Source organism: Chenopodium album, chromosome 20 (assembly GCF_948465745.1).
Source record: "Chenopodium album chromosome 20, dcCheAlbu1.1, whole genome shotgun sequence".
In the NCBI taxonomy this organism is placed as follows: domain Eukaryota; kingdom Viridiplantae; phylum Streptophyta; class Magnoliopsida; order Caryophyllales; family Amaranthaceae; genus Chenopodium; species Chenopodium album.
In genome coordinates, this window is record NC_137853.1 from 24583982 (window position 1) to 24597389 (window position 13408).

The window sequence follows — 13408 nt, forward strand, 5'->3', positions numbered from 1 at the left end:
CAACTAGCATAATCCTTAAGAATGTTTGCAAGTTGGGTTATTTGTGTCTCAAGCATTTTGTTAAGAGTCATAATCTCATTAAACTTCTTATCACTAACCGCCATATAGGTTTTAATAATCTTGGTTTGATTATCAATTAACTCTTCCAAATGTGACTTTAATGATGATGGTTGGGAATAAGTATTTTCACCATTGGCTTGGGGCTTTGGAGCAAAATCGGGAGGCGGTCCCATTTGATTGTTGTTTTGAAAATTTCCCCTATTTTGGTTATTGTTCCAATTCCTTCGTCCTTGACTATTGCCACCATTATGGTAATGGTTACCAAAACCTTGAGATTAGCATTGATTACCATACCCATGGCTTGAGTTTTGATTATTATAATAACCTTGGTTGTTATAGTTACCTCGAAAACCTTGTTTTCCTTGGTTTATATATCCTCCATTGTTATAATTATCGAAACCACCTCCTTGAGGGTGAGAATTCCTATTACTAAAGTTCTTAGGTCCTTCAAACCTTTGACCACCATTAGCATTAGACACAAAGTTCACATGTTCACATTCATTATTTTCAACATCATCACATCCATCAACAAAAGCTTGTGAACACTTGGAAGAATCATGATCATAAGAACCACATGAATTAGAAAATGGACAACCACTTGGCATGTTATTAGAAGTAGGAGGAGTAGAGTTAGAGATTGTACCTCTCCCTTTGGGTTGGGAGGGAAGACTCAAAGAATTGGTGGACACACTATCAAGCTTCGCTTTGATTGATGTCATCTCTTTCCCTAGATTTGAAATTTGGGATGACAAGTTGTTGATTGCGTTGAGATGATCCATGTAATAGACCGTTGAGCCACTCTTGCTAGTAGACTCTCTCTCTCCTTCTTGCCAATCTCTATAGTATCTTACAACATCCTCAATTATGTCAAGTACCTCTTCTTCCGTCCTATTCATTATAGGACCACCGGCTCCTCCATTTAGGCATAACTTGCCTTGAGCACTCTAACCTCCATAGAAAATTTGGATCACTTGATAAGTAGGAATCCCATGATGTGGACATTCTCTTTGGTAGTCCTTGTACCTCTCCCATGCTTCATAAGGATTCTCATTGGGTCTTTGCTTGAATCCTTAGATTAATGCCCTAGCCTCCGCCGTCTTATTTTGTGGGTAAAAGCGAGACAAGAAAGCTCTAGTAACATCATCCCATGTTCTAAGCGAATTGGGCTTAACCTCTTTATCCAACCACTCTAAGGCACGACCAATCAGAGAAAAAGGAAACAACTTTAGCCGAATGAACTCTTGAGAAATGTCGTTCACCCTAATGGTATTGCAATACTTCTCAAATTCCTTTAGGTGATTCAACGAGCTCTCACTCTTGGCTCCACTAAATTGCCTCCGTTCTATCAAAGTAATCATGGCTGGTCTTATCTCGAATGATTCGCCGGTGTTGTAGGTGGAGCAATGCCACTCTCAAACCTATAAGCGCCGGGAATGCCCAACTCCTTTAAAGCTACCCTTGGATTCTCTCCCATTCCTCCTTCTTGCATCTCTTCCTCAAACTCTTCTTCACTTGAAGAACTATACTCCAAAAATCGATTGGCTATTCTTTTCCTTGAGAGTCTCCTTTCGATTTCCGGGTTAAAAGGCACAATGGATCGATCACGAGCGCTATGCATGCAAAATCTCAAAAGAAATTGTTAGTAACACGGCTACAAGTGTAGCCTAAAAGAAAGAAATAAAATCTTTATGTGTTTTTCAATTTAATGGAATAGACTCAACAACAATACACAATCACGACACCACTTCCCGGCAATGGCGCCATTTTGATCGATGGTGAAATGGTAGGTCGTTGGAATACCCTCCCCAACCGGTCAAACAAAATTTATAACACTCAACAAGCCCCTATACAAGTATAGTAGTAAGTCAAGGGTCGAACCCAAAGGAATAGTGAGTGATGGTCTATTGTCTTTCGCTAAGCTATCTCGAAATCAAAGGTAGGGTTGTAAATGCTAATGCTAAGACTAGAACTACACAATAATTAAACTTGTAGAAATCAAATATGATAAACACTAGGGCTAGGATCCACAAGCATTTATAATGGAATTAGCTAATTGGGAGGTCAAATTGGCTAAGTCAAACAATGTGAGGGAAAATCAATCATGCAACCAAAAGAGCATATCAAGCTATTCTCCTAGAGGTCTAATTAGCATCAACTACGATAAACTCTAGCTAGGAAACATCACAAGACACCTCAATCGTGTAAATGCAAGCCACAAATCAATGGTCCGTATCAATGTGAACTTACAATGCAATGTAGTGCAACAATCAAAGTTGGCCACTCTTCAATTAATCACACACATGCACATGATTCATCAACCAAATTTAATCACACTATCAACTCCATCAATTATCCCCAATTACCACTAATCCATTACTCACACATGCTTCACCATTACCCTAGCAAGTAAACTACTCACTAATCATGGTAATTAAGATCAAAAACACAACTAATCAACAATTTCATCATGATCATATTAAGATATCTAAAATCAATACAAAAATCAAAGAAACTTCAATCAAACATCAATCAATCAACAAGCATATGAAAAACAAATGAAATCAACAAAATCAAACTATATATTGAATTAAAGAAAAGTAATCCTTACAAAACTTGATCAAATATCAATTGAAATGAAGAAATCCTGAATCATCAACAAATTACCATGAATTTCTCTCTCTTCAAAACTAAAGTTTCTCTATTTACAAATATGATCTAAAGTTCTAATTCTCTCTCTAATTACTTCTCTAATTATCCTCTAATGATTCTCTCTCTAAAAATAGAAGGAAAATACTATATATACAAGGAAAAGTCGGTTAGATCGTCCAAAAATAGACCCATGGAGATGCGGCCGCACAAGGGAGAAGAGAGGGCGCACAGAGAAGGGTACGGGCAGAGACCCAAGGGGGGGGTGGTGCGCCCGCACCTGCCTTGGGTGCGCCTGCACCATGGTGGGTGTTCCTACTCCCCTTCTTCGACCTTGATCAACCTTGTGCGCATGACTTGGTGATGGTGATTAACATCAAAGTATGCAGTTTTGAAATGAGTATTTTGGTGGGTTTGTGGCAAAGATGATGCCCCCACCGCATACGTGCACCGGTCTCTAGACTTGCCCTTGAGTTCCTTCCAACTTGAAGCTCCAAATGCTAACACAAGGCATCCATCATGATGAGAAATGTAGGAGGGAAGCCCGGAAATCTTTGGAAACTCGATCACAACCTAAAAACAAACGAAAACAAACAAATAATAGAGAAAAACAACGAATAAACAAAGAAATGCACAAAATAAAGAAACTAACTACGAAAAGCACAAACTAACGAAAGAAAGAGCAAAAATAAGAAAAACTAAGGAAAAGAGCTACAAAATGAAATGAAAATCATCCTAAAAGAAATCAAATGAGTTCCATAAATGTCACTCGTCAGCTGTTTTGGTTTTTAATTACGAATCTGTTCGCATTTGTTTACACTTATTTTGGATTTCTATTGCTTGAATTTTGTCCCGTATCAACAAATTAGGGTTTTAATTTGTTCAATCTGTGTTTAATTTTAATTAAAATAGAAATTTCGTTGTTTTATTTTGTAAATTAGCTATTTGATTAAGATTATTAGGGTTTGGACCTCATTTATCACTAGGTGGTGTTGTGGTGGCTGAGTTGAGCGAGTGAGGCGAGATTGTGGTGGTTTATGAGACCTGGTTGGTGCGGCGATGTTGGTGGAGTGGGACGAGTAGGCTGCTGCTAGAAGCCATGTGGAGTGTGTGCTATTTTGCGGGTATTGTGGTAGTTGTTGCTGGTGGAATTGTTAGTGGTACCAGTTGGGGACTTACGAGAAGGAGGTTAAAGAATTTATTGTTGCTATTGTGTGGTGGATTGGTTTAATGGAGGCAGATGAGTGTGGTGTTATTTAATTAAGAGTGTGGTGGTTTTTGATGAGATTGGGCAAGCTTGCTTGTTTGTTGCTGTTGTGTTGCTTAACATCAAGGAGTGCAAAGTAGAATTATGAAGATTATGAGTTGAGTATACATGCTTTTCTTGAACTCGGAACCCAAACTCACTCTTTTTCTCTCATATAGTTAAAAAAGATCATTATATGTTATTATGTTCCGAATTTTGTAAGATGTTGAGATTCTTTTTTATCAAAGTGATTCTTTACTCTTTAAGTATAATGGAGCAACTATGATTCCAAAAAGAGTTTCTGTGCATATCAACAAGGTTTAATATTTTTGGCATTACTTTTTTAATGTGTATGTCTAATACTAATGGCTGCCACAAAAGACATTGTACTTCATCTTAACCATGGAGAGATATTTGAGTGGATAAAGCTACAGTATCGGGTCTTGTGAGGTTCAAAATGTTGTGAGGGCATTCTAAAGGGCATGATGCATTGAATAAATCAACACAACCGATGACAGTACTCTTACATGCATGATTAGGAAGTCTATTGTCTTGTGAATGTAGGATTGAGTTACTCCCTTACTGCTGAGCGCTTGAGCAGCATGAGCCATGATGAGTTGATGACTGATCTTATGAGGAGATGGATATAAACTTCATTGCTTTGGCTCTTTGGGATGCAGTCAAGTTGTAATAATAGAGCAACTATGATTTCAAAAAGAGTTACTATGCATATGAAAAAGGTTGTTTAGTTATTTAAGGGTCACGATGCATATAAGATGACAACTGTGCAAATAATAGGGTTAGTTCTATATAATCCCTTTGGTTTAAAACTTCTATTGGGTTTAGGTTTGAACATGTCAACATGAGTTGTCAAGCTAATACTTTCAATTTAAAGAATGTGGTCTATCACCCTAGACAATGTGGCATTAATTAATGTTGTCTATGACTAAATACTTTTTTTTTGTTTGTTTTAAGGGGATCACAAACTCTTATTTATATTTTTGTCAACAAGATGTTCTTTTATTTTAATATTTGGTTTAAGCAAACCAAGGGACATGACAGATGAAAGTGTTGTCCATATATATATATAGGCTAGGTTGCACGGATTCGGATACGGGTACAAAAACGGATACGGGTACGGAGACGAAATATGGCAAGATAAAAGTTCCAACAAAAGGGTACGACAAGGATATGGCGAAAAAAATCACCAAAATATAAATCCATAAAAAAAAATTTTTATTCGTACACTACAAATCAAAAAAAAAAAATAAAGGGAAAAAAAAACCAAAAAACCACCTGTTGACTACATGCTACAAGCTACATCTACAATTTAAAAATAAAAATTCAAAATTCAAAAAAATTTAAAAAATTAAAAAAAAACTTACTTATACTAATACGAAGTACTGTCTTTCCAAAAGGAGTACTTTGTACTCGTATCTGATAATTATATATAAAATGAAAGGAAAAAAAAAAACATACAAAGATCTAAACCTCGATCAATTTGATTGAAGGAAAGAGGAAGAGAGAGAGGCTGAGAACTGGTGGCAGAGAAGAACCCTTGAAGGTTTGCTGCTGGTCTCCGGTCGCCGGTATCCGGCTACCGGTGTCCGTCGTCGGTGGTTGCCGGAGTCGCCTCCATCGAATCATGGGTTGCACTCTGTAATTGGCTTCTTTAATTTTTAGGGTTCTTGAGAAATTGAAATCAGATAAGTAAATTTGGGGTTTTTAATTTTTAAAAGGGCTGGGGACGTCAGAAAAGAAGAAAATCCGTCCCCGAAACGTATCCAAATCTGCTCCTAGCCGTCCCTAAAATATCTCCGCGTACCACTTTTCAAGGGTACGCATCCAGGCTGTACCCGTCCCCGATACGTCCCCGGTACGGGAGACGGCTGAAGATTGGCGTATCGTATATAGGCTATTAGCTCAAAGGGTAGAGCAATATACAATAATGTACATGGTGTGGGTTCAAGTCCCACATAGCCTACAATAATGCTTGCGTGTTGCTATGATTATTGATGAGTTGTGTTTTGGTCATTGTAGCAGCTTGTTAGCATGAGTAGAAAAATGGTAAATAAAGGTAGCTATACTCAAATAGGGGTCACTATATGTTTGATATGGGTGATTATATTTAAATAGGAGTCATTATGTGTAATTATACGATAATTACCAAAAGATGCCTATATCTAAAAAGGGGTCACTATATGTAAAAAAAAAGGGTAATTATATGTGTATAGGGGTCACAAAATGTGATATGTAAATAAAAGATGACTATAGATAAATAGGATTAACTATCAAGTAAAAATGGGTATGTATATAGGGTCGCAATATGTTGGAAAAAAATAACTATGAAAAAGGTAACTATTTGCTAAAAAGGGTCACTATATGTTTATATGTCATCATATGTAGGATTCGAACCAACATCTTCTGTGCGAAAAAATACACAGTGCTCGGCCATTTGAGCTAATAGGCTGGGATAAGTTTCAAAAGTTTTCAGTTATATAATTCTTCAATCCTACTTGACTTTGACAAAACAATGCATGCTCATGTTCCCTTTTCTTTTTTACATGGTTAATTTGCTAATCATCATCAGAGCATAATAATCAGATTCATCACTCTAGCTTTAATGTCTACAATTATTTTAGTATTCAAGCAAGGTCTATCCCATCCCTATAATAGGCTAGAATAGATGTTCCCTGCTTATCACCAAGCATCAAAACATGGAGTACATAAAAGTATAAATATTTGACCATTTCGAGCACATTTAATATGTAACATATTCATTTTAACTTGGTTACTCCATGAACTAGATATTATTGAGTCAATGTGATAAACTAATAATCATCAGATCAAATCTTTACTATACAACAACTTTAGTGTCTACTTTTGTTTTAATATTCAAACAAGGCCTATTCCCATACTTAGGCATATGATATGGAGTAATGCATCCCTTAAACCCTCTTTGTAACACTCCAATAATTCTCTCTTTAAACCTGTGAATACCCTGAACAAAATTCAAGAGAATTACTGGCGTGCTACTGCCACGTGTTCAAACGTTAAGGCTATATCAGAAATTAGCAGCGGAAATACTAAATCAGTTATAAATAAATTTCAAAACCAACGAATAAAACCAAATTAAGTGCTACAAGTTGAAACCGTTAAGGCCCTTATTCAAAATCCAAACTAGTAGAAGTAGGACAAAATAAAACCGAGTTTAAAATAAATTCAAACCTATAAAAAGAAATAAACTGCGAACAACAAACAACTCTCCACTCAAAAATCCCACAACCCTGATGTGGATGCTGCATGTGTAAGAACCTGTGGTTAATCTGCTCCCCAATATTAAAAGTGTAAAAATTGGATCGTCACAGAGTCATTGAAAGGCGAAGGCCATGACCAAGGAAAGACACACACAAAAGCACGCAATCAGCAAACCTGAGTACATACAAGCTGCGAAATAAATTAAGAAATACCTAACATGCTACTAATAAATTAAGAAAATTGAGGCCTAGATCGCCAAGATTCCAGGAATGCCAAAACAAATGGAGGAAGAGGCATCAGATGGCTATATAGAGTCTCCTTTCTCAGAAGATATCGCTATGGTAGAAGTGCCAAAGAGGTTCAGCACACCCAACATGGCTTTGTATGATGGAACAACAAACCCTGATGAGCACGTATCCCTCTACAAGCAGAAGATGATGACAAGCTCATTCCCTAGAGACATTAGGGAGGCTATCATGTGCAAAGGCTTTGGAGCCACACTATCAGGTCCATCTCTAACTTGGTTCATTAATTTAGGTAATGGGACAATCCGATCTTTTGCAGGAATGGTGAACCTATTCAAGATCCAGTTCGCCAGCAGCAGGAAAATAGAGAAGCAGTCTTCAGATCTGTACCGTGTCGTGCAAAGATATGGTGACTCCTAGAGGGACTATCTTAATAGGTTCAATAGGGAAAAGACTGGGATACACAAGTGTGATGCTCCTACAACAATTGAAGCATTCAGAAGAGGACTGCTAGACCATAGTGAGCTCTACAAGGAGTTGACCAAATATCCCTGTACAACCTTTGAAAATGTGCAAGCCAAAGCTATGGCTGAAGTCAGATTTGAGGAAGACGCTTATGCAAGAAAGACTCCCGAGCCAGATCGCCAGCCAAGAAGGAACAACAACTTTCCTAGAAGAGATCATTGATTCAAGTCGTATCAGCGTTCCCGCATTGATCAGGGATCAGTCAATGATGTCAAAGGAGAATTTTCCGATTGGAGGGAAGATCCTGAACTCCTACCTAAGTTACATGAAAATTGCTTCAATGTTAACCCTGTAGGAGTAATTACGACCCTAAATAAGATGGGGGATACTGTGCAATGGCCTAGAAGGAGTGATAGGCTTGGAGAGAAGAAAGATCCATCCAGATGGTGTGATTTCCATTCAGATATCGGCCACACTACTAATGAATGTGTCGCGCCCAGAAAGGAGGTTGCATACCTGCTGAAGAAAGGCTACCTCAAAGAGCTCGTGACAAATAGATCTAAAGCTCCAGGGAAGGAAAGAGAATCTAAGCAGGGAGGTCCTCCACCTCCACCTCTACTCGTCAAAACCATTTGTTTCATATGAGGAGGATCAGAAGTATGTGGTTTAACATATTTAGCAGCAAAGCAGAATGCAAAGGAGAGCAATAAAGATCAGCCTGACAAGAGGGAAAAACCCAAAATAGACATTCCCATCATGTTTAAAGAAAGTGATGCAGTAGAAGGCCATCACGACGGTCTAGTGATTTCACTCACGGTTGGAAAATACATGATCAAGCGAATCCTGGTTGACAATGGAAGCTCTGCAAACATCATCATGCTCGACACTCTGAAACATATGAACATAGACGAGAAGAACATCATCAACAAGTCAACAATGTTAGTAGGATGCAGTGGGGAAACCAAGAAGACAAGTGGAGAGATTACATTGGCCACATATGCAAAAGGAATCAACCTACAGGTCAAGTTCCTTGTGATTGACACTTTGTCCTCGTACAATATGATCTTAGGCAGACCCTAGATACATGAAATGAAGGCCATCCCCTCTATGTACCATCAAGTCATTAAGTTCCCTACTAGGTGGGGTATTAAAGAAATCAGAGGAGATCCTAAAGAGGCCAAGGAATGTTACAAGATCGCACTAAAAGAAACATCTGCAAAAAAGAGTTCAGCATAGCAATCAGAGGGTCAACTGGGCCAAGAAAAGTTGAGCATAGCAGAAGAACAAGAAGCCAGATAAGTCCAGTTGAACCCTAAACATCCAGATCAAAAAGTCAGAATAGGGTCAGAATTGAAGTCAGAACTTAGACAACAAATATATGACTTTTTAGAAGAAGAAAAAGATACATTCGCTTGGACCCATGAAGACATGAAAGGCATCTCTCCAGACATAATTACTCACATGCTGATTGTGGATCCAATGCATACACCAGTAAAGCAGAAGAGAAGGAAATTTGCGTCAGAAAGGAACAAGATTATCAATGAGGAAATCTAAAACCTATTGAAGACTGGAAAGATCAAAGAGGTAAAGTACCTAGAACGACTTGCTAATGTAGTGGTAGTCAAGAAGAAGAACGGAAAATGGCGAATCTGTATGGACTTCACAAATATCAACAAGGCATGCCCAAAGGATCCGTTCCCTCTACCTCATATTGATTCCATGGTAGACGCCACAGTAGGGCACGAGCTGCTATCCTTCATGGACGCGTATAGTGGTTACAATCATATCCTCATGCACAAGGATGACCAAGAAAAAACCACTTTCATTACTAGTCAAGGGATATACAACTACAAGGTAATGCCTTTTGGATTGAAGAACGTAGGAGCAACATATCAAAGGTTGGTGAACAAGATGTTTGAAAAGCAAATAGGAAATACAATAGAGGTCTATATAGACGACATGGTGGTTAAATACAAGAAGGCAAAAGATCACGTCAAAGACCTTAGAGAAGCATTTGCCATCCTGAAGCAGTACGGCATGAAACTGAACCCACAAAATGCACATTTGGAGTACAGTCAGGAAAGTTCCTAGGATACATGGTTACACAATGAGGAATAGAAGCCAGCCTAGACCAAGTCAAAGCCATCCTAGACCTGGAACGACCAAAGTCAAAGATGGATGTACAGAGCTTAACAGGGAAAATTGCAGCACTGAATAGGTTCATTTCAAAATCTTTAGACAAGAACATAGCCTTTTACGAAATATTGAAGAAGAATAAGGAATTCAAGTGGGAGCAAGAGCACAACGAAGCATTTTAGAAATTAAAAGAATACTTTGCCAACCCGTTGACTCTCTCTAAGCCAAAGGAAGGGGAGCCCCTCCAGTTGTACCTCGCAGTGTTTGAAGGGACGATCAGTGCAGTCCTCACAAGAGAAGAGGACAAGGAGCAATTCCCAATCTACTACGTAAGCAAAACCTTACTCAATGTAGAAACGAGGTATGCGTCCCTAGAGAAGATCATTTTAGCCTTAGTTACTACTTTAATGAAGCTACGCCCATACTTTGAAAGCCATTCCATACGAGTACGTACCAACTACCCCATCAAAGCTATCATCAGAAAGCCAGAAATGTCAGGAAGGATGGAGAACTGGGCCTTACATCTGATCAGGTATGATATACAATACGAGCCGAGGACTGCAATCAAATTATAAGCCTTGGCAGATTTCGTAGCAGACTTCAGCCCAGCCCTTGAGGAAGAAGCACAAAAAGAAGTATTGGCTCTACAGGAACCAAAGGCTACACAAAAGTGGATACTCCATACAGATGGTACAACAAACATACGTGGAGTAGGCCTATGAGTAGTACTGACATCACCCCAAGGAGACAAGATAGCACAGGCAATAAGATGCAACTTTAAGGCCACCAATAATGAAGCTGAATACGAAGCACTAATCACAAGATTAACTATTGCAAGGGACATGAAGATACAACATTTAGAGGTAATTTCAGACTCCTTACTCATGGTAAATCAGATCAACAGAGGATATGCAACAAAGGATGCCAGGATGATAGCCTACTTGGAAGTCACAAAGAAACTCATTAAGGAGTTCAAGGAATTCAAGATAGACCAAGTACCCAGAAACTTGAGCACTGAAGCAGACGCCCTGGCAAACTTGGGATCAAACATCAACCCTGAAGAATTTAGAGCTATCCCCCTAGTACACGTACTCTCTCCAGCCATAGAGAAAGAATCAACCATGAACGTCTACGAAGTTCAAACAAGCCCTACAGAGAAAGAGGACAACAATTGGACAACACCATTGAAAGTATACCTCTTGGACAAGACGAAACCAATAGGAAAAGTAGCAGCTAAAGAACTCGCTCAGAAAGCCTCCAAATATTGCCTAATCAGCAATGTACTCTTTAAGAAGTCTGCAGCAGGTCCCTTCTTACGAGGCCTAGAAGAAAAGGAAGCACAGCAGGTCTTACAGTCTTTGCACAGCGGGGAATGCGGAAATCATTCTAGAGGAAGGAATTTAGCAAACAGAGCACTCAGAATGGGATACTACTAGCTTAGCATGAGAAAGGATGCAGCAGAAATCGCCAAGAAATGCCTTGCATGCCAAAAACACGCACCCTTGACACCCAGACCATCAGAAGAGCTACATCCAACGCTGACACCTTGGCCATTCATGAAGTGGGGAATGAATATAGTGAAGCTACCCCCATCATCAAGGCAGAGAGTATACTTCTTAGCAATGACAGACTACTTTTCAAAATGGATTGAAGTAGAAGCGTACAAGGAAATCAAGGATAAACATGTCATCTCGTTTATAAAAAGAAACATCCTAAGTAGATTCGGGGTACCAGCAAAGATCATTACAGACAATGGATCCCAGTTCATCAGCAATAAGACTACAAAGTTCTGTAAGGAATGGAACATTTCCCTCATCACGTCTACACCTAGGTACCCACAAGCAAACGGACAGGCAGAGTCAAGCAACAAAGTCCTTATAGGCAACATGAAGAAAAGGCTAGAAGGAGCAAAAGGGAAATGGGCAGACGAATTACCCAACATACTATGGGCAGATAGAACAACTCTAAAAGGCACTACAGGTCACACTCCATTGTCATTGGCGTACGGATGTGAAGTAGTGATCCCAACAGAGGTAGAGGTCCCCACAGCAAGGTACGGGTTAATGACAGAAGAACGAAATTAATTCACAACCTAGACACAGTGGAGGAACTTAGAGAAGACGCACAAATGAGAATGGCAGCGTATCAGCAAGAAGTAGCAAGATCCTTCAACAAGAATGTCAGAGTAAAAGTCTTCAAATTGGGAGATTGGGTTCTCAGAAAGGTATACGAAAATACCAGAGAGATAAACGCATGGAAACTAGTACCTAATTGGGAAGTACCTTACGAGATCATTAAGGTGGTAGGTAATGGAGCCTACAGACTCAGAAATGCGGAAGGAAAAGAGGTATAGCGAAGCTGGAATGCAGCACACTTAAAGCTATATCATTTCTGAGGAGCAAAGGTACGTATCATTTCATTTTTGTCTCTTTTTACAAAAAAAAAAACACAAAAAAAACAGGAAAACAAGCAAAAACCAAAAAAAAAAGAAGAAAAACAAAATAAAACAAAAATCTCCAACAGCCAAAATCAGCACGAAAGGTACTCTTCTCTACTCACACTTTGTCAATTCAATTTATTTTCACTACGAGTACTGACTTTGGCATCGGAGGGTCTTTGGGGAAACCTACGGCCACCCCTCACCTTATTCTGTTTTGCAAGGACAACACCTATACTACTAGGCAAGAACGCAACAAGTCATCACAGAGTAGTGCTTAGTCATCCCTGCAAGGAACAAACCAACCGTCTCCGCAGAACAAGCAAACACATGTAAGCAATATTACATTCATATTACAACTGTAATACAACTGTAATACAACAATGATACAGTAAGAAACGTAAATACAGATCAACATAGCAAAAGAGGCATAATTACTTAGTTGCAAAAGCAACAGAACAGACAAATCGTCCAACTATAAAAGTGCATCATAAAAACAAAATAAAATTATCCAACTGCACTAAGGCAATAAAAACAAAAATCCTTCAAAGTTAAAAATATTTAAGGTCACACAGCACCAGTGAAACTAATTTTCCCCCATGTTATTAGCAGGGATCACCTCCTCAGCAACAGGCTTCATACTCTCTAGGGCATCCTTGACCTCATTGTTATGAGGAGAGTTCGCTTCCTCATCAGCAAAGCTCGGTAACAATGAGCCAGGAGCAGTAGTCCCTTCAAGAAATGCCTTCTCAAAGGCAGCCTTGTCAGCATCATAATCCCAGGCTTCATGCTTTCCTTGCTGAAACTCCTCCATCATTTCAAGACGGGCCTTCCCAAAGTAATATGTTGCAACATCAACAACCTCGTTCGCAGCCTCCTTCAAGGTACTTTTCAGCCCATCACGTTCAGCAATGC

At 39.0% G+C, this 13408-nt stretch overlaps 2 protein-coding genes and 1 non-coding gene across 3 annotated transcripts; all 3 read left to right on the top strand.

Moving 5' to 3' along the window:
• The first annotated feature begins 1044 nt into the window (after positions 1-1044).
• On the top strand, positions 1045-1150 carry LOC145599880 (small nucleolar RNA R71). Its single transcript, XR_014104134.1, has one exon. It is a non-coding gene; the product is annotated as a small nucleolar RNA R71 (small nucleolar RNA).
• Positions 1151-8298: 7148 nt separating this feature from the next.
• Positions 8299-9000, top strand: LOC145596915 (uncharacterized). Its single transcript, XM_081653107.1, has 2 exons — positions 8299-8518; positions 8600-9000. The coding sequence occupies exons 1-2, from the start codon at positions 8299-8301 to the stop codon at positions 8998-9000; spliced, it is 621 nt and encodes a 206-aa protein (XP_081509233.1).
• Positions 9001-10940: 1940 nt separating this feature from the next.
• On the top strand, positions 10941-11492 carry LOC145596917 (uncharacterized). The gene has a single exon (XM_081653108.1). The coding sequence runs from the start codon at positions 10941-10943 to the stop codon at positions 11490-11492; it is 552 nt and encodes a 183-aa protein (XP_081509234.1).
• The last annotated feature ends 1916 nt before the right edge of the window (positions 11493-13408 follow it).

Coding starts and splice junctions, on each gene's coding strand:
- LOC145596915 (XM_081653107.1), top strand. CDS start 8,299: ATGGGGGATACTGTGCAATGGCCTAGAAGGAGTGATAGGCTTGGAGAG. Junction 8,519..8,599: donor AAGAGAATCTAAGCAGGGAG/GTCCTCCACCTC, acceptor TAACATATTTAG/CAGCAAAGCAGAATGCAAAG.
- LOC145596917 (XM_081653108.1), top strand. CDS start 10,941: ATGGTAAATCAGATCAACAGAGGATATGCAACAAAGGATGCCAGGATG.